The following is a 20110-nucleotide window of genomic DNA, read 5'->3' as shown; positions in this document are numbered from 1 at the left end:
ACTGACGTGACCACAGCTGAAAGCGCAGCCATGAGCAAAGGCAATAAAACGAAATGAGTGAGGGTCTAGAGATGGGCAGCACACGCTGAGTGACGAATCAAGTAAGGTACACAGAGGAAGGCAATGAAAATAGGAAATCAAACTAACAGCAGCATGCAGGAATACAAGGGACAAGTGGGAAGAAAAGATGAAGCCTATTTGAAAAGGGAATGCTGCAAGAAGCATGTGGGAAGAAAGGAAAATCTTCCTGTGGGCAGAGTATGCCTGACAACTGCTCTGGGAGTTTCCAGTTGCCTTTCCTTTCACCTCAAATTAATTGCGATCCCTCCTTCACGCAGGAATGACCACCCAGATAAAAAAAGTCCATGCAATAAAAGCAGCAAGGCAGCATCACAACAGCACCAACGTTAGTTGGAAAGCTAGTCTGGCACATGAGAGACTCCCTCCTATGTGGGGAATTAGCCTGAAGGAGAATTCCCAAATCACACATGCGTTCAGACCAACAATGACCATGGAAATCAAAGTGACTCAGACAGTTAACAGCTTCCACGCTTTAAACTCTCAGTGTGCCTGTTCTAGATTAGACTTTCAGGTATGGATAAACTCCGGTGAATGCAGCATCGGCTGTGCCTGATGCAAGCAGTCCAGCTGGAGTCTGTACTGCTGGCAGAGGATTTCTCTGTACGTGTACAAAAAGTGCTTGTATTTAATTTGCTGAAATTAAACGTGCCCTTTGATCTTCTATTCCTGAAGACAGCAGAGGCTGCAATCATTATCATTAGACTGCTAGTGAGCAGAGATAAATAGAAGAGATAAGGGGATGGAGCTACTTCATGTAACGTATGCTCCTTCTCTACCATCATGCTAATGGGGGAGTTCCTAACAAATATATATGCACATGTTAAAAAGAAATAAACCAGGCGATGTAGCCCAAGACTGTTTATGTGGAGCATTTCACAACAATATTTACAAGCCTACCCAGGCTGGGGCAGAGTGCAGAGCACAGAGCCTGCGCAAGGCTGTACTTGATCTAAACCTGCAAGAAAATGCAGTATTTTGACACTCCAGCTTGTTCTTTGTCTGCACTGACAGGACATCTGGGGAATAAAGAGGGGCTTCTTCCAACATCCATTTGTTGAAACACCAGAAAGAGTAGAACTGGAGTATGAGGTTCTCTGGACGTTCACTTATTCCTCATGACAAGAACACAGTATTTGGAGAAGAAAATCTAGGCCTTCAGCGCTGTTGTGTGAACATCTGCTTTGCCAAGCAGTGGCCTGTGCCACCGTGGAAGCCCTGATGGAGAGTGAAGCCAGGAGCCAACAGGCAGCTTTCTGGTACGGGACAGATGACTACACAGCTTGAGGTCAGGGTAGCCTCTGCCCTAAACCACCCACCTCTGCCTGTGTGGGCAAAGAAACCACATAAGGGGCTTAAGTGGCAGCTGCCTCCAAAGCTTTTTCCAAACTGTGGGCAGAAGTATCTCTCATTAATGTAGAGCACCTCCTCCAATTCAGCTTCTCCCTCTGAGGAATACCTCAGCTTTCTTGGAGGGCACGTGGCAATCCTCAGGGACCTCCCGGAAAGGAAAGATGGGGCTCCGGTTCAGAGAAAGACAGAAATACCAACTCAGTCTGAGAAAGTCCATTAGCACTAATGACAGCATTAGCTGGCTGTATTGGTAAAGCTGACACACTGTGCTGCCCATCTGCAAAGCTACAGAAACAAAACTACCACTAGCCTGGGGGTCCTCGCAGGACAGCCGAGATGTCAAGTGGAAGGAGAACAAAAGCCTGGTTTTCCTATTGTGCCTGCCTATGGATGTAGAAATCCAGGGCTCAGAGCAAAACTGGTGAGCCCCAAACGTGCAAGTTTTACTCCTCTTAACTGTCATGGACTCATCTGTGTGCTGCATAAATTGCTTGCCCCTCTTCTCATGGTTGAAGAATTAAAAGTTTTCCAAAATTCCCTCAGTGGGAGCACCATAAATGTGCTAAATCTTATTTGATGGAGCACTGTGGCCTTTTTTAACTGCCACACATGGGCAGGTAACACCAGCTCTGATCTGTTTTGTTGCTGAAATTTCAAGCTTTTATTTAGGATTACACAGGATCAACACAGCAGGATGCCGAAGACAATGACCCCAGTATCCCTGCTGGCACAACTGCCCTGCAGATGGGAATTACGCTCTTCCCATCTTAACACTGACTAACAAACAGGTAACTACTGCTGATGGCTGATTCAGGAAGAAAAATACGTAGTCACACAAGCGGGTAACGCTTTCATCTTGGTGTGCATGCTGCCTTCATATGCTGTGGCTGCAAGGATACAAAACAGGCCTTATGAGGAACGGCTGAGAGAGCTGGGGTTGTTTAGCCTGGAGAAGAGGAGGCTGAGGGGAGACCTCATTGCTCTCTACAACTACCTGAAAGGAGGTTGTAGAGAGGAGGGTGCTGGCCTCTTCTGCCAAGTGACAGGGGATAGGACAAGAGGGAATGGCCTCAAGCTCCGCCAGGCAAGGTTCAGGCTGGACATTAGGAAAAAATTCTTCACAGAAAGGGTCACTGGGCACTGGCAGAGGCTGCCCAGGGAGGTGGTTGATTCACCTTCCCTGGAGGTGTTTAAGGCACGGGTGGACGAGGTTTTAAGGGGCATGGTTTAGTGTTTGATAGGAATGGTTGGACTCGATGATCCGGTGGGTCTCTTCCAACCTGGTTATTCTATGATTCTATGAAAACCATTCTCCTCCAGCTACGTCGATGCTGACATCCAGAAGGACCTGGACAGGCATGAGTGGTGGGCCTGTGCAAACCTCATGAAGTTGACCAAGGTCAAGTGCAGGGTACTGCACCTGGGTCAGGGCAATCCCAGGCACGAATACAGGCTGGGTGCAGAATGGATTGAGAGCAGCTCTGAAGAGGAGAGACTTGGGGCTGCTGGTAGATGAGAAGCTCAACATGAGCCAGCAATATGGGCTTGCAGCCCAAAATGCAAACCTGGGCTGCAACAACGTGCGACCAGCAGTGCTACAGAAATCCCAAGCTGTGTGTTACCCAATACTGAACAAAAGTTCAGAATTTCTTTCCAAGCTGCATGGATAATTTTTTTTTGGTTTCTGTCCTGTCCCAACTCAGCAGTGCTTGCGAACTGGAGGTTAAAAGATGTTGACATCAATAAGGTGGGCTTGGTTTTGCTTTGTTTCTTCCAGTATACTTTTCACATGTAGGACTCAGCTCAATGCATTTCCCCCCCATGAACTCTTGCAATGTACCAGGTGAAAACAGACTTCTTAGCCCCATTAATTTCTCAAGACCTGTATCTTAGCAAAGAGAACCCCTTAAAAGGCATGAAAGGGACATTAAATGTAACAGGATTTTTTAGAAGGGTTTAAAGTAATTTTCTACTTTTTTTAGTTTTTCAATCACTTTTACAACTCTATTAGCTATTTTTTTTATCACTCGTTGAGCAACAGATGCACATAAAAGGGAAACAAAACACAACTATTGGCAAAATACTGCCAAATGTATGGAACAGACATAGTTGATTTGCAAATAGCAATTATGCTTTCTCCTAAATTCAGAGCACAAATTGTACAGGCTGTAGGTTTTACCTACTGCTACTACACTTTTGGAGGGAAACCTCATATTTCAAACCTTGCATCTGTCTGTCCTGCAGTATGAAAACACTTTCTGTATGGCAGTGGCTGGACTAAGTGTGTCAGCTATCAGGTAACGGCTAGCAAATGCAACGACAACCATTTTCCTGCATATTTCAAGAATACCTTTGTAATTAGGGCTTCTCCTTATCAGCTATCTTACACCGAGTAAATGCCTCGCACCTCAAAAGAGGGTCATAGCCTTTGCCAAATGGGACTGACGTGCACACAGGATACGTATGGAAGCACACCCATTTTGCAGCCTGCATTTCATTGGCCAAGCCCTGACACAGTCGGTGCGCTGACTCAGTGCTGACACAGCGGAAGAGTGCTGTGTGCTGAATCACCTCTGCCACATCCTGCAGGATTTTCTTTGGGTGTCTCCCAACCGATATTACCCAGCTTTTAAAGCTTTCACTGGAGACAGAATACAATATGGGGTGGCAACAGACCAACAGTGAGCTTTTAGAAGATTTCTGACAGAAGCTTGGGAGAGCGTGAGGGAAGCAAAAAAGAAATTAACTCAGTGCTGGCCAAAACCCAATAGCATCTGCCTCATGAACAAAGATGACACAAGCGGACTCGGTAAAAAACAACTGCAACTATTTAGATAAGGCAGTGAGCATGCTGACTGAACTCCCTAATCAGATTTTAAGTGCTAATGCCTTTCGGGAAAAGTCCTCTCCATCCATGCTCCATGCAGGCCATTGTGTACTAAGCTTGGCTGTTTCTTCTCTTCCTAGGCATCAAACTCATGCTCCAAGTCACTATACATTTCAGACTGGCTGAGAGCTCAGAAATTAGATGTAAACCAATCCACAAGGGTTGCTAAAAGCCAGGTGAGATAATGATTTTTTAATAGTGGATGTCAGAATGAGAATGACCAACAAATTAAACAATCAGAGAGTTTAAGTACTCTGGGTTAGGATTTGGGCTGGTGACCACAGCTAGCACCCAAATGACCACCTAACCAAGGCACAGTTTCAGGTGATGCTGGAACAAACTCTTCCTCCCCCTTCACCCCAAGGGCCAAGGCAGAGGGTTAGTGCCTGGGAAGTGGGAGCGAAAGTGGGGAGGGAGGCAGGCAGGCCCATGTTCTCACCTGAGGCTGCTGTAGCGTTTGTAGGGGTTGAAGCAGCTGCTTGGTTCCGGGCATGAGCAGGGATGAGGATCGAAGCCAGAGATGGGTTACTTGACAGTTCTGGAGGGGAGGTGGAACAGACAGAGTTAGCTCATCATCCACAAAGAGCCCCGCATGCAGGCTCAGCTCCTTGGGTTTCCCTCTGTAACAGCAACCTCAGGCAAAACGCATGCCCTTGCAGCCAAAGGTTGTGTTACGTTTTCTATCTTGCTGACCAGCGAGAGGAAACCACAGCAATATTCAGCAAGACAGTCTCCAGAGCAAGACTGTCAAAACTACAAGTAGTGGTGCAAGGGAATTATTTTTTAGAGAAAGATAGTGGCTTGGGAGTTAGCAAAGAACCAACCAAGCCTGTTCCTTATCAATTGGGCTCAATAACGCTGTTTCCCTCTGAGTGCTGGAAGGATTCCCTTCACAAACCCACTTGCAATCAGTCTCAAGGTGAAGACAGATAACAGTGGCGCTGCTTTGGGCACTGGTTCAGCAAGCAAGCAGCTACCACAGTTACTCCAAGAGCTTCAGGGATTCAGTTCTTTGGCTCACTCAAGCGTCACTTTCTCAAGGACCCGGGAACCCAAACCCAATCTCTCACAGCAGTCTCCTTGAGCGAGGCCAAGAAGAGGTAACATCTCCTTCAAAAGCAGGGGGAAAAGCAAAGGGAGTTGATTTGCTGGGCAGTTTAAATGGACAACACAATGACGCAACCATTCTTTCTGAAGACATTAATGAAGGAAAAAATAGCTATGTGTTTTATACATCAAATCTAATATAGTTTCAGTATGTATCAGAATGAGAAATAGGCATCTTGCAGCCACAACTGTGGGAGCATTAAAGGCAACACATTGCCAACAGATGACAATCTCCTGGCATCCTTTCAAGAGAATTTAGAGCCTCACAGAAGGTGGGACTGAGCAGAGACAAGACAGGTCCTGTTTGCTTCAGAAACAGGAGTGACTGTCTCTTGAGAAAGCAACATCCAGTGAAAAGGATGTGAACAGTCACCTCACAGAAGGAGACTGATGACTTTTGGAGCTCCAGGAGGTCATCTGGAGGAGAAATGAGAATAGACAGCTTTTTACATAAGACCTCCAGATAGCAAGGGCTGTAGAGAAACCAGTCCAAATCACGTCATAGGTTCTGTAAGGTGGTTTTGTACACAGCCTTAAACTATTCAGGCTCATTTTCAAGAGCCCATTGTTTTTCTTTAATGCAAGCTTTAAACACCGGGCCCTAAAGGGATCAGTCTTCTACCTGGCCTTTTTTTTTTTTCTTCATTAAGTTTTGTTATTTCTTTATTGCTAGGAGGGCAAGATGCAGAAGACTCATCTGCTTACAAGCCTCTCATTACTACTTATTTTGAGACTAACTTTCAGCACTTAAAAACACATGCTCCAGTCTAGAATCAAACTGAAGTTGCTACGCTACCTGCAACCTATTCAACCTATCTTGCAATGCTCCATTCACATCTAAGCAGACCAAGCTGGTCCTTCTACAGAGCCTTAATACTCACAGCATGTGTACAAATACTAATTCTAAAATTAATATGGGAATAATTCAGAATTCAAATATACATAATATAATTCAGAATTCAAACATCTCCATTTTAAATGCAAAAATAAACTGAAGAAAGATGAATCCCCAAGCGTCAAAGCTAAACACCAGTGATAAAACTATGTTTTAATGCTACGTTAAGCCTATACTTGAATACTATCTTGGGTATTAGCTGCTCCATGCTAGAAATTGTTGCTCCTTTAGAATTTTTCCAAAGCTATTTCTCAAATCTGTTTTTACTAGGAATCTACTGTTAACCTTGCTTTTTGAAAGTTTCTATGATACCCAACTTATTTTCTTTGTCACTGACAGCAATACTAAACTGTTACCGAAACAAAAGCAGAGCTAAAACCTCAAGGAAACCAAATGCCATTTGCTACGTTCTGGTGGGAAGCAGAGCCTCCAGGATGCGGCTATAGACTGCCTGCATCACTGTAGCCGAAGAACCAGCTGATCTGACAGAACAACATTCCAACAGCACTTCGACCCTGTCCTCACTCCCCCTATATGTTCATCTAATGCTATCAGAACACCTTTCACAACACCAATTTTGGCAAATGGGCAAATGTACTGGGTTTTGTTGTTCTTAAGGCAAGTGCAGCCATTTCTCTGAAGCTATCTTAAAACACTTGCACAGAGACTACAAGATCAAGCTTGTTCCATTCTTCTCAAACTCTACATTATCTTTCTTGATATGAAGTGCCTTAAATTCAGCATGCTCTGAATGTCTTGACGCTTCACTTGGAAGAGCAGGTCAATTCAGACAAGAAATAATGTAACTTGAACTCTTCTGGATGAAGCAGCTTTGCTGGAGAATTTGTTTGAATTTTTGTTCTACTGTGATTTTGCAGCTATCCAGTCTGCAAGCATGAAACATGTCAATACTAAGGAAAAACCTTGAACTGTGGTATCTACAGTCTACAAAGTGTTAAGAAACACTGCTCCCAGTGATTTCCAACATAATATCTGGACAAGCCATTGAACTGTAGCCTGCTTATCCAAATCAAACTTGTGATTCAGAGTTGGGTTACTTGCAACCAATACTGCTGCAAGAAGGCATTATGATCAAGGCAACCCAGACAGTTTTCAATACTATGACGTGAGAAGAGCAGTTATCCCAATTCACTTCTGAGAGCCAACTCAATTCACATCAGCTGGGAGAGCAACTCTGGCATTCTCCTGATCAAATAATTCCATCTGCAGCCAGTTCACATCTCCAAAGAACAGGAATGAAGATGTCCATTTTTACTAGAACATCAGATCATCTTCATTCCCCAAACACAATAAAACAGTGCAGTGTTCTTTTTCAGTATGGTTAGGTTTGACATATCAATACTTCCAGAATCCCCTGGAAAAAATTAGTTTTGTACCACGTTTACTTTGTCACAGTAACAAACTTTCCATGTAACAGAAGTTAATCCAGCAGTTTCTCCTCAATCTACAGAAGCTGGAAGCAACCCAAGTTTTATCCTTTTCCTTTTCTTCCCCTCTCCACATGCCCTGAGCAGAAAAAAACTGTCTGTCTAAAAAAAACTAGATGGAACTCAAATAATCACACTAAGGATTCTGCTCATATTGAAACAGATCTTTTTTACAAAGGCCACATACCAGATTAAAAAAAACAAACAAACCATAACACTTCCTCTGCTCCCACTTTAGCAAAAAAATCATTTGTCATTGACAAGCACTATAATCATTCCCAAGTGCTGAATCACATAAGAATTTTATAGTTTTCACCAGCACAATCACCAACATGTTACAAGAAGTTCAGGAGATGGCAGTCATTTCACGGTTAGTTTGAAAATCCAGATTCTAAGAAGAAAAATGCTTTTTATCTTTCATATTTAAAACTCGTAGAACTGCAGCTCTGTGGCTAGTGGAGGTACTTCCTTGGCCAAAACAATTTTTCAAACGCCAATCAGCATGTAGCATTTGTTTAAATACTATGAGAAACTTACAGTCAAGACATTAAAGAATGACCAGATTAAGGTCTCTCCAACAGATCTCATCTTTACAATAAAGTAAGCACCTACGTGCCCCTCAACTACTGCTGGCAGCCGATGACCATGACCTTTATCTTCCATATCCTCCCACTACGTTTTTTCCTAGACTATAATTGAGCAGCATCAGTGCTCAGCAGATTCTGTATGACGCTCAAGTTCTTTCTGGAAATCAATCCAAGGCATTAATGGCATTGTTATTTCTAACAGTTTTTCCTACAATCCTTCTGCGGCTACTACCTACTCCATGGGTTTCAGGCAACTGCACAGAGCCAAATAAAACACTTTGAAAACTTAGTATTTCCTGCTGAAAACAAACACCATTCGAAACAACAGGATGCCTTTCATTACTTTTTCAATTACCAAAGGTGACTTAACATGAATCATCCTTTCATTTCAAGTTTCCCAGTTGGGATTTCTGCTCTGGACTAGCCAATTCGACAGGACCTTGCACAGTCTAGCTGAAGACCAATGACTGCACAGTGGTCACTGCAGAAGCAAAAGCTTCTTGAGGTCATGATCAGGACTGCTGCTACATGAGACTTACTACTGAAGATTTATTAATTACAAAGGTCTTAAAACTATGGAACTAGCAATTTATTTTATTATTTTAAAAAACTCTGGGGTATTTTTGAGTTTGGCTGGCCGCCTGCAGCAGAGCTTATTTGGAAACGCATTAGTGACCAGTCTCTGTCCTGCCTTCCCTTTTTAGATGGTAACTCTGGCACTTGCTGATGACAGACACCTGGTTTTTTGAACCTTAAGAAAATTGCACCATTGAAATTGATTTATCTTGTCATTCCCATGAATCAGAATGCAAGAGGAGAGCACATCAGCTATCTTAGATAGCGAAAGAGGAGCTTTAAATTTGCTTGATCTTAAACACAAGCTCCTACAACGCCTGTGAGGAAAACAGACATATTCTCAATACATACATTTATTTTTGCCCTACGGATTTTTAAAAAGACACACTACAGAGCTTTTCAATCCTTTTAAAAATCCTTGGTTTATGTAGGCCCAATCGTAACATCACTAAAAAACAATTAATAAGGCATTCAAAAACCCCCAGGAGTGAAGCTATATTAAAGACAGTGGTATCAAAACTATCTTAGCAACTGAAGATGGCCTTAGAGTGTGAAGAAAAGACAATCCATGAACACTATAACAAGTAAGGACCGGTATCGTAACCACTAAATTTATAACAAAAAATGCATGAATCGGCACAGAGGATGAGTGACCGGGAAGCACAAGCTATTTTCTTGAACACCTCAGGATGTTCATACTTTGGAAATGTTTAAGTATATTCAATGTATCTACATTCTGTAAGGCAATCACCCAAAACAAGTTAAATATTTATATCCAGGCAACCTAAAATATTGCTTTGTGCAGACACAAAGCCTTTTGCCCCTCTCCTCCTGCCCTTTTAAAAAAAAAAAAAAAAAGTTTCCACATGTTCAAGGAGAGGGCTCTGCTTCACTTTTTGGCAGACGGGCATTATGTGCACTAGAGAATCTGGAAAATTACATTGATGCTGAGCCAAAAGGTGTTTCAGACTTTCAAGTGAAAACACACACAGACCTATTCTGCTCAAAAGGTGAGAATTGGCAGCTAATCACTTTAAAAGAAAAAAACTGCTGCAAAATTATTACTAGCATATTTGTATGCCACACTTCTTATGGCAGGCAAAACTCTTCTACAGGGGATATCAGTTTTATAATCCTGACTTCTGTGAAAAAAACCACATGAATGATTTTTAAAATTTGATACCAGTCTGGCTTCTAACAAAAAAGGCAGTTGTCCATTATTTTCAGAGTTTCTAAATGACTGAGTTGATGTGATTCCAGGTGAACTGTACAGCACATAAAATCTATACTAATGCCTCTGCATTTATCTTGCATCCAGAACCAAAAGGGGCACCAACACTACAAACCTCCCTGCCAAACCTAATATGCATTACTCCTTGCTATGGAGTTTCAGGTATGAAGAAGCAGGAGCATCTTCAAAACAATAATCTAATCTCCACAGTCTGTGATATAACTGTGATATTTCCCGCAAAACTATCAGCTACATTGCTGACACTGAACTGCAAATGTAGGCCTTCTCAACACAACCCAACAGTAACAACTCTTGGTCCCCTGCATTGAATTTGAGTCAAAGGCACCAGACATCTGAAAATCCTGTAACCCATTTCTCTCAAGCCCCTTTCCTCTCTTTTTGAGCTAGACAGCTGCTCAGACAACCACTTAATAACCTTAGTCCTGCTCAGGAGATTTTTTTTTTTACTTCTGAGGGAGTGAAATCTGCATTACGGTGAACATCCATCCCCACGCCCCTTCCTGAAGGAAGGACCCTTCAACTCTCACAGTGTACCTTGAGTGGTGAAATTGAAGAGTGCAGGTTTCTCTCGCCCATTTGGTAACTTGACATTTGGGTCCCGTAGTTCATCGAAGAAAGAGTGCGCGCAGGCCTCCAGGGGAGTCAGGCGGGCAGTGGGGGTGTACTCCAACAGACGGCTACATAGCGCAATTGCTTCTGGTGGAGTGCGGGGCCGGAAGACCTGAAAAAACAAAAAGCCAAGCAAGGAGAAACAGGTTGTCTGGGTATGTGTTTCTTTTCTTTGTTGACCAGAAGCAAGTCAGAGCAATTAAACCTCTCATTGCCCAACAAGCTGGAACAAACTCGTGGAATGTGCTAATCAAAGTCCTCCAGTAAGGATGAGAAAATCCAGTTTCTGGGGTTGAGAAAGGGTTAATTGCAACATCTTGCACTAGAGTGAAGGTGCAATGCCAGCAAGAGACTTCATGAGAGCGCACTCAGAAAAACAACTTTAAGAATGAAGGGGAAACTCATTCAAAAATCATGACAAACACACACAGGTGCTACCAGCCATGCACATGGGGTGGAGTAAAGGTGAGGAGGAGGGTTCAAATGAGCAGGATTCACGGAATGTAAAATTGAATAAGGCCCTGCTACAGTTTTGGGTTGGGGTTTTTTTGGCTAGTGAATGAACTCTTATTAACATGGGACTTTTGCAGACAGGCAGGTCAGATTGTTGCTATGGAGGCTGCTGTTCAACTTTGGAGAACAACAAGGAAAGCACGGGTTGCGTGCAGGAAATGTCTAGCTCTAATTTGGAAGTTAGTCCTCCCATGACCTTATTCTGGCAAGTCATTCCCGTAAGTTTATTGGGATAATTCCTGCACATTTGGTATTTGTAAGAACAGCTGACAGTTGCATCAAGAGAACTAACTATTTTACTCTTAATAAATTTTTACCTTGACTGATTACAAAAAGGAGTTCTTTACTACAGCTTTACTTTAAACCTGTATGAACAGTTCTACCCACCACTAATCACATCCCCATCCTCCTTTCTCATTACATCAAAAGCAAAACGAGTTACTGTACGTGACCTGGACTGCCTCCTCAAGCACTTGTTTCTTGCTATGTTGCAGGTGATACACAGGCTGGGGAAAAGGGAGTGGGGTGGATGCGAGTGTTACGTTCTGATGCCAGCATTTTTGTTAAAAACTGAGGTAATCCAAAACACTTTTTGCACCAGTGCAGGGGAACCCAAGCCACACAGCATCACAGAGCGAAAAAAACCCACAAACAAAAAAAACCCAGTACATGACACACTAATTAATTGCAGATGAAGAACTTGCACAGGCACTCCTTAAATTGGTTTAAAACCAAAGACACATGTTCTCATGAATGAGAACCAAACACAAATGCTAAATTCCCTGGGAACTGAAATTTTATCCCCTTGGTGCCCAGCTGGCTCAGGAGCACCCGGGTTTGCTGCAGTGCATGCTGTACTAACTCGTGTGGCAGGGAAACCTGACTCGGGGAGTCCAAAAGCCAGGTACTGAAAGAACAGAATTTATTTCTAGTACTGGCTTACTGCAAAACAAACCAAAAAAGTTTTCATACAAGACGCCTAATTATGAAAGGAAAGGCTTTAGCTTAATGCTGCTGGCAGAGAACTTCTGCTGACCACCGTGCCATTAATGCGCAGTCTCATGGAGGGGCAGCAGAAACTGCTTTGCACCTGCTGCCTGCAGAGTTCAGATTGCTGACCACATATCACTCCCAAGTCACGTCCTGACCCGAACAAAAAGACTTGCCAATTAAGGGAAAAAAGAAAAAACAACTTTTTTTTTTTCTTTTACGCCATGCTAAGTAGCACAAATGAACGTGTCTTGAGGTAAATCCACAGAAGCAAAGTCACTTGGTATTTAGCATGAGGTAAAGCTACAGAGGTCTCCCTCATGCACCTTCACGCTGATGTTTTAACAGGCTTGATTTAGCACAGCCTGAAAATTAAGTACTTTAGTCTTAGCTGTGTTTTCACCTCAGGACAGCTCACCTATCAGCCACTATACAGATTTTAAAAAGAAAGAAAAAAAAAATTCCCTAAGGCACAGATGACAAGCCCTTATGCTGAGCAAATTAGTAGGCAGACAGCCACAAATCTGCCATCTGTAAGAGGAGTACTCTCACTGTCCACTCTTAAACTTCTCATTTTCAAGTCAGTGAAGCTCTAATATCTGTCTCCTAAACCCTGTTGAGGACTGCTCAGCCTGCCTTTGGATCAGAAATAAGTTACCTGAGGTAGGCAGTTCCCAAAGTCTGTCCTAACTGCTTCAAAGCAGGGAAGGAAAAAAATTAAACTAGGTGGCCTCACATGGCCTCCCTCTGCAACGAGTGGTGACTTAACACATGAAGTGAATTACAGGTCCATGCCCATCTCATCTGTCTCACCTTGCGTTACATTTGCCTGCCTACTGTTTCAAGGATGCGGTTTGAACTGAAATACTCTTCTAGCTCTTCTCTCCCTTTAATTTTTTTTCTTTCAAGGCTAGGCCTAGTAATTTGAAAAAATGTTTTAAGTACATACCCGTACTCCTGAGGTGAAATGTCCTGTTCCTGACGAGTCCTAAAGATGATAATGCAGTGAAATAATCCAAACAGGGGGAGTCAATCCAAAAGAGAATAGTCCAGCAAGGAAAAATATAGCCAATATTATAAGAAATCCATGGTGTGGGGGACAGAAAATGTTTATACAATTAGAAACTTTAAACATCAGTCTCCATAGCAGCAAGTCCAACTTCACCACAGTGTATGCCAAAAAAATCGATTGTGCAATGGTGAGGCATAGTATAGAAACATTTCTATATTAAATTTATGTTCCAATGCCAGTGCATTTACTAAAAAAATAAAAAAAATCGAAATCAAAACTCCAACTCGAACTAAAAGGGTAATTTAAGTTCCCATCATAAAGAATTTTCAGTCCTTGGTCCTGGTTATAAATATCCACAGACAATGGGGCCAGATTAGTTTGTCCCCAAAGGTGCATCCCACTTGTAAATCTGTCCCAGAGATACAATGTAAATTTCTGGGTTGTTTTGGTTTTGTTTTTTTCCAAAAACCCCAAGCCCCTAGCAATTTATAATTTGTGCTGAAGAGAGTGAAAATCCAAGATCTATACTTTGAATTTGGATGCTTTTAATTTGTGTGAGCTACGAGTGCCTCAGGCCGCCGCGGATTATTCTCCATATTGGATTGACTTCCCCCGCCATAGGATTTTGTTTGCTGGCGTTATCTCTTTAGGATTCTTCAGGAACTGGACGTACCACCTCAGGAGTGCGGGTATGGACTGAATTTCTCTCTATTGCGGGTTTATTCCCCCTCATACCCGTCGCACCTGTTACATAAGGATTTTTTTTTTCCCCTCAATTTGTCCCCTCCCACCTCCCTTTTGAATAACGCCCTAAGAAATAAAAGCAAAATACTCTGCGGTCTTTGAGCTCTTCCCATTCAACACAGTTCCACCGGGAAAGCTGCCCAATTCGCCCACCGAGAACTACACGAGCAGCTGCCGCCCGTGACAACGGGTACACCAGCACTTCCATGCCACGGGGCACCGACACCAAAACAATGCCGGGCCGGTGCTCTGTGGTGGGAAGGGGTGGGAGGACGGACAGACGGTGGGACCTGGGAGCTGTGAAGCCCCTACTGCGTACAGCTCAGCAGGAGTTCAACATCTCTGTAGTTCTCAGTGAGGGAATCGATTTAGTAAATAATCCGCGGATTATTTTTAGTCTGCGGACTAAAATTTAGTGCACGGACTAAAATCCGGCCCATCGGAGCAAAGTCTCTCTCTGTCTAAAATACGTCTGGGTGAAAGCATAAGAAAAAAAAATTAAAAAAAAAACAAAAAGAAAGAAAAAAAGGAGAAAGGAAAAAAACAGGAAAAGCTAAGTGCACAAAGTAAAGTGTTTGGGCAGACTAACATTTAGTATGCAGACTAAATATGGCCGGGCAAAAGGCACAGCAAGTCCACAAACAAAAAACAAAAATAAAACACTGACAGGAACTTTTAAAGCAATCAAATACTACCCCACCGGCGCAGCAATTCATTTTTCTAAAATGAAACAAGACCTCGTGTAAGGCTATTTGTCCACAGGAGGGACCGAAGGCTCAAGTTTTCATTTTAAAAAATGAACCTGTTTTGGAGATAAACAAATGCAAAAGAAAGGCTTTACATACAATATTCTTCAAGGAAGATTTGCACTTGTATAACTCAAAACCTCTTGTTTCTGCAAAGCGAATGAATTTCAGGCTAAGAACCAGGTCACTTTTTTTTGTTTGGTTGTGTTTTCGTTTTTGGATGAGTTACAAAAAAATTTCTGAACAATCAGGTCAAATGGAAATGCTGACTCATCCAAATCACAGCTTTTGGTGCCTTTTTTTTCCCTTTATTTGTTTTATTTTGTTTTGTTGTTCCCCCACCTTTCAGATCCCAATAAATCTATACTTCACCAAAAAGCTGAGGGACCAGTGCAAGTTCTTTCTTTGTTCAGGCATGCTGGTGGATGCTCAAATGCTGACAGACTGTAACAGCTAGACAGCAAGGCCAGATACGCTCCTCTCTCCTTTCTAGGTTACATTGCTACCAATACAATTTTTTTTTTTTCTGTTACTCCTCTTTCATTTTTATGGAACTATCACCTTCTTTGACATTTCAAAAATGAGTGCCAGGCTTAAACGCCCCTGGTGCACAATGCAGCGCTCACCCCCAAGTGACTTAAATTTAGATGAAGTCTTTGTGCACTAGCAGAACGGTCATATTTTATCTTACTAATATGAAATAGCGCCTACTAGTGTAGCGGAGTTCATGCCCTTTCTGAATTTTATTTTTATTTTTTGCACACATGGAAAGACAAAAGGAAAAGGATGAAAAGCACAGGATTCTCCTGTTTCACTTCACTCACATCAGCATTCAGCTCTCAAATAAAACTACATGGAGCAAGAGTTAAGTATTGTTCTAACAAAATGGTTGCTCTGCCTTTCAGTTCATTGACATTCTTCAAACAGACTTTCCATGCACAACACGAAGCTCCGTCGTCTTGGTCTAATTAAGCCCCAAAGCCAAAGCTTCACAATGTTACACCAAGGTGATCTTCTAGCCAGCGTGTATTAAAAGACATGACTTCATGCCATCAACCACTGTGCGTTTTGCATGCAGATTGTGAATATCGCTCTCACACTGTGCTCCCAAAGAGAGCAGAGCCTTATGAAAATGACATCTGTTGCTAACGCATCAAGTTTGTGACACCACGGTTAAAAATTTCCTCACCAGCTTCAGAGACTCATACACTTTGCCAAGAACCACCCACACCACGGATTCAGGCTGACAGCCTGAGCACATCTCCTTTTGGTTTGTAAGCACATTTTTGATGGCACATGAACATTAGGTAAGACAGGAAGCTCCTCCCTTCAACCAAAGGTTTGTACTGTTTACAAGCGAAGTCATCAAATGTAGGACATGACCCTCAAATCAACTTCTCAAAAAATACAATCACACATACAAATGTCATGGCTTTACAATATGAAGCTGTATTTTGATCACGTAAGTTTAACATAATAAGGCTTATGATAAACATGAAATGTTCACAAACACAAAAGGAGAGGGAAGAGACACATACAAGACAACAACGTATGCCCTGAGCTCCATCTGACAAAGAAATCCAAAGCAGTAACTGAAGCTCTGCCCTTGGGACCTGTCTTTTTCCAAGGGCCTGAGAATATCAGGATGAGGTTTCTGAAACGCGCCATTTGTCTACTTTGAAGTGCATAAAACTCACACGATACAAATGAAGGGTGAAAGAAGTCCACCAAAGAGGCACTAGTGTTGGGAAGATATTTCAAAATATCTATAAGCCCCTTCAACTTCCTTCTCCAATTAAACTCTCTATGTTTTTTTTTTTTCCTAGAAAGCAGCTCAGAAATAGCAAATGCCTTAACTAGTCAAGAATCCCTGTCTGATGGCATTTACACAGATAGAGGAAAAGGAAGTAAAGAGAGAAGGGTTAAGTGGATCGCAAATGAGCCAACACAGAACTGGGAACAGGACCAGGAACCTGTCTCCAGAGCTACTTCTTGTTGAGACCACACACTTGTTTGTTATGGGGCTCCTTCTACTGAGGACTCGGCAGAGGCAGTATGAGCTTGTGTTTATTACCCAGTGCATGTGCTCTGCTTCTATCAAGCTCTAAAGTGAAGCAACAAAGCCAAGCAGAACAAAACAGCTCCTCTGCGTCTCAGAGAGGACCCTCAAAAATATACCTCTAAGTGCTCTCAGCCTTGATGGGACAGCTGCTATAAACAGCCTAGACAGATGTGTCGCAATGGGACAGCTAAACAGGTGGTACATTGCAGAAGACATGATAAACTTCACATTTGGTTTCCGTAGTTGCACTAATGCAAATCACGTCTTAACATCACATTAGTGCTCACTCATTTATTGTTAAGCAGCACTTTCTTTACTGCATACAAATTGGGCAGAGGCAGGGTAATTTACCACCCAACAAACCTGGCTTCTTTTCTTAGACTTTAGATGGAGATTTATGCTGTCAAAAAACATTGCTCCTACAAAAGAAGCTGGGAAACATGAACTTGCCAGAAAAACTTGTTTTTTTCTATTAACTTCATCTCCAGCAGAGTTGTTTTCACTCTTTGTTTGGAAAGTCATCACACATCAAGTGAAAAACAGAATTGTACTCTTCAGGAAGAGGTGAGGACACTTTCACAACAGGTACAAACCACCCGCAGTTCAAGCTGGAAAAGACAGTCCTGCTCTTCTCCTGGCTGCGCAGGTCTGCCTTGTTACCTTGTCCTAACACTTGCAGTCAGAGCTGAAGTGTCAGTCAGGTAAGAAAGATGATCCAAACCCTGAACATTCGTGTTATTCAAAAGGGTTTTGCTATTACACAAACAATGCAGAAGGGAGGAATCGGGAATATGCAGGTGGGAGGCAGAGAACCTACCCTGCCCTATGATGAGCTTAAATTAATTATGAAACTGCACCCAAGAAACATCATCTCCACTGTACCTTTGTAGCTCTCAAAAGATCAGACCCCAATCTTGGAAGAGTCTGCATTTTCAGCTTTAATTCAAATGCAAGCCCACTTTACAACATTTCTGACAAAAGAATTTTTGCTTTCTTTTGCCATCAGTTATAATTAGCAGTGACAAAACGAGCTGTCTATTTATCCATTTTAGTGCTGCTATTCTTCCTCAGATCTACATTATGAGCAGTCACTTTGGAAGCATTACAAGCAAAACAATCTGCTTAAAAACAAGACAAGAACCAGAAGAGCAGGGGTAGGACAGGATGAAGACATGAAACTGATTCTGGAGGGTGGAAAAACATGTTCATGAGAGAGACCAGACTCTACATCCCAGTCCCAGAGAGCGGGGGAGATGACAGGATTGCCTGCTACAAGCACAGAAAAATTCACCATTCAGGGTAAAGTGACTAACAGGGCAAAATGTATACAAAGAATACACATACATATGCAGAGGATACCAAGGCTAAAATATTTGCCCAGTATTTTACAATATTAGCAGAATTTATTTCAGAATATAGGCAGAAATACGGATCCTAAAGTCAATATCCAATACAACCAACTGTAGTTCTGCACAACTTCAGCTGCAGCCCGGAGTGGCTAATTACTTTGGAAAAGAGATGGAAGGGATGAACTAGAGCCTGAAGTTTCACCTTAGACACTGTCTTCCTCTGCTATAATAATTTGGCTTGAAGACACAGACAGAAGAGCACTCTGAACAGTATAAATAAGGAAAAAAAAATAAAAAAGGAAGCAGTTATGAAGTAGGGAGGGACCTTGCTCTAATCTGCTCCAACTTTATTGTGATGGCAGTGCTGCAGAAACAAGTTCTCACATATTCATCCACAAGAGTGGACTGTGGAAGTGCAGAGATGCTCAAGACAAGTCTGGGCATGACAGTTTTTCCTTCTATCTTCCAGTGTTAAATAAATGACTCCTGCCTTTATCCACCTCAGTGCTGACTTGGAAATTATGATTCAGACACCAGCTACCTATAGATCTGGGGATGGTGAAAGAAGCCATTCCCAAATGAGTACCCTCAAACCTATCCCACCAATTGTAGATTTAAAAAGTGCTTAGGTACTTGCAAGATTGTTCATGCATCTTTAGAATAAGCGAAACAAAGGTCACTAAACCTCAGCACTGTCCATTTTAAAAAGCTGCCTGAAGTGTAAACTGTTTCCATGTCTATACGATGGAAACTAAGCAGAAGCTATATATGGACTAAAGAAAACAGCCTTTGCTGATATAACCTCTTCCATTGTTCTGCCATCACAAACCATGGGCATGCCTGTAGCTCAGCATCTAAGTCAGCTCATTATGTTGCCATTACTGGTGAACATCTGCAAATATCCTTGGGTAGGGAAAAGCACTCCAGAGGAGTCACGTCCCTCACGCATACGAGGCCTAAACTATATAATTATACTACAGTTACTACAATCTTACTTGAATTAAAACCTTTCCTAGCTGGATGCAAGGGGAATGGTGGGCTGCCACAGCCATTTTTCACTTTTCCAGAAATAATCACAGCATTTGTTTCTCATAACCCAAAGGATCAGAGATCTGAAGATAGCATCTGAGTAACGCTAGCATAAAGGCCAACTGTAATAGGTGTAGCTTACCATGGTCCCATCTAACACACAGTTATGAAGCATACATTTAGGCCTTTAGTCAGCCACCCCACTGTCCCTGGAATATCAATACTGTATTCAGATCATGCCAATCCATTTCTACTGAAAAGTCTCAGACAGATCTATGAAGGCAGACTTCTAATTTCCATTAAACTTGTGCTCAAAATTCCAATTTAAGCCTGAAACTGAATGAAGCTGAGAAACAAGATTCCTTCACAGGCTCATGTCTACTCCAAGTCTCAAACAACTTCTCCAGTTCTTTAAATAAAACAAAGAACAGAACTTATTTCATTCTGCTACAGCATCAGCCACCATTCTTCCTTCCCTAGTAGGTAACAGTAAATGTAGCAGATTATACTGCCACAGCAAGACTGAATAGGAAAGTAATGTCTTTGCCTGCCAGAAACACCTAGAAAGCAGACCAGAACCAGGTACATCCAACATAAGTCAGCATCACAGAATTTCAGATGCAACCTACAGGTACTACAGCTTCTGAAGAAAATTTCTAATTGCCATCTACACACACTTTTGCAAACCAAGAAAGTTCCCTGAGAACAAGAGCAAATCACGGACCTTCCTTTTGTATAGGTTACTGGTCTGGATCCAAGCAATTCCAGACAGCATAGAAGAGGTTAAACATCTACACAGTAATTAAACATGCACATTTTCACTCGGCATCTCCACTGCATGAAAATGACCTACAAATCCCTCAACTTTGAAAA

The 20110-nt window shown here is 42.3% G+C and overlaps 1 protein-coding gene across 2 annotated transcripts in view; it reads right to left on the bottom strand.

Moving 5' to 3' along the window:
* Nucleotides 1–20110, bottom strand: part of GSK3B (glycogen synthase kinase 3 beta) — a 159482-nt gene that overhangs the window by 6575 nt on the left and 132797 nt on the right. Inside the window, exons 9-11 of one of the 2 annotated variants that reach the window (XM_069867089.1) lie at nt 13245–13283; nt 10718–10904; nt 4758–4856 (exon numbers count right to left, since the gene is read on the bottom strand). In XM_069867089.1, coding sequence (XP_069723190.1) covers nt 4758–4856; nt 10718–10904; nt 13245–13283 — 325 coding nt within the window. The remainder of the gene's footprint in view (nt 1–4757; nt 4857–10717; nt 10905–13244; nt 13284–20110) is intronic. The other variant, XM_069867098.1, reaches the window with a different exon arrangement.

Source organism: Phaenicophaeus curvirostris, chromosome 1 (genome assembly GCF_032191515.1).
Source record: "Phaenicophaeus curvirostris isolate KB17595 chromosome 1, BPBGC_Pcur_1.0, whole genome shotgun sequence".
NCBI classification, from domain to species: Eukaryota; Metazoa; Chordata; class Aves; order Cuculiformes; family Cuculidae; genus Phaenicophaeus; species Phaenicophaeus curvirostris.
The sequence above is the reverse complement of the archived record's forward strand: the minus strand, read 5'-3'. Positions and strand labels throughout refer to the sequence as shown.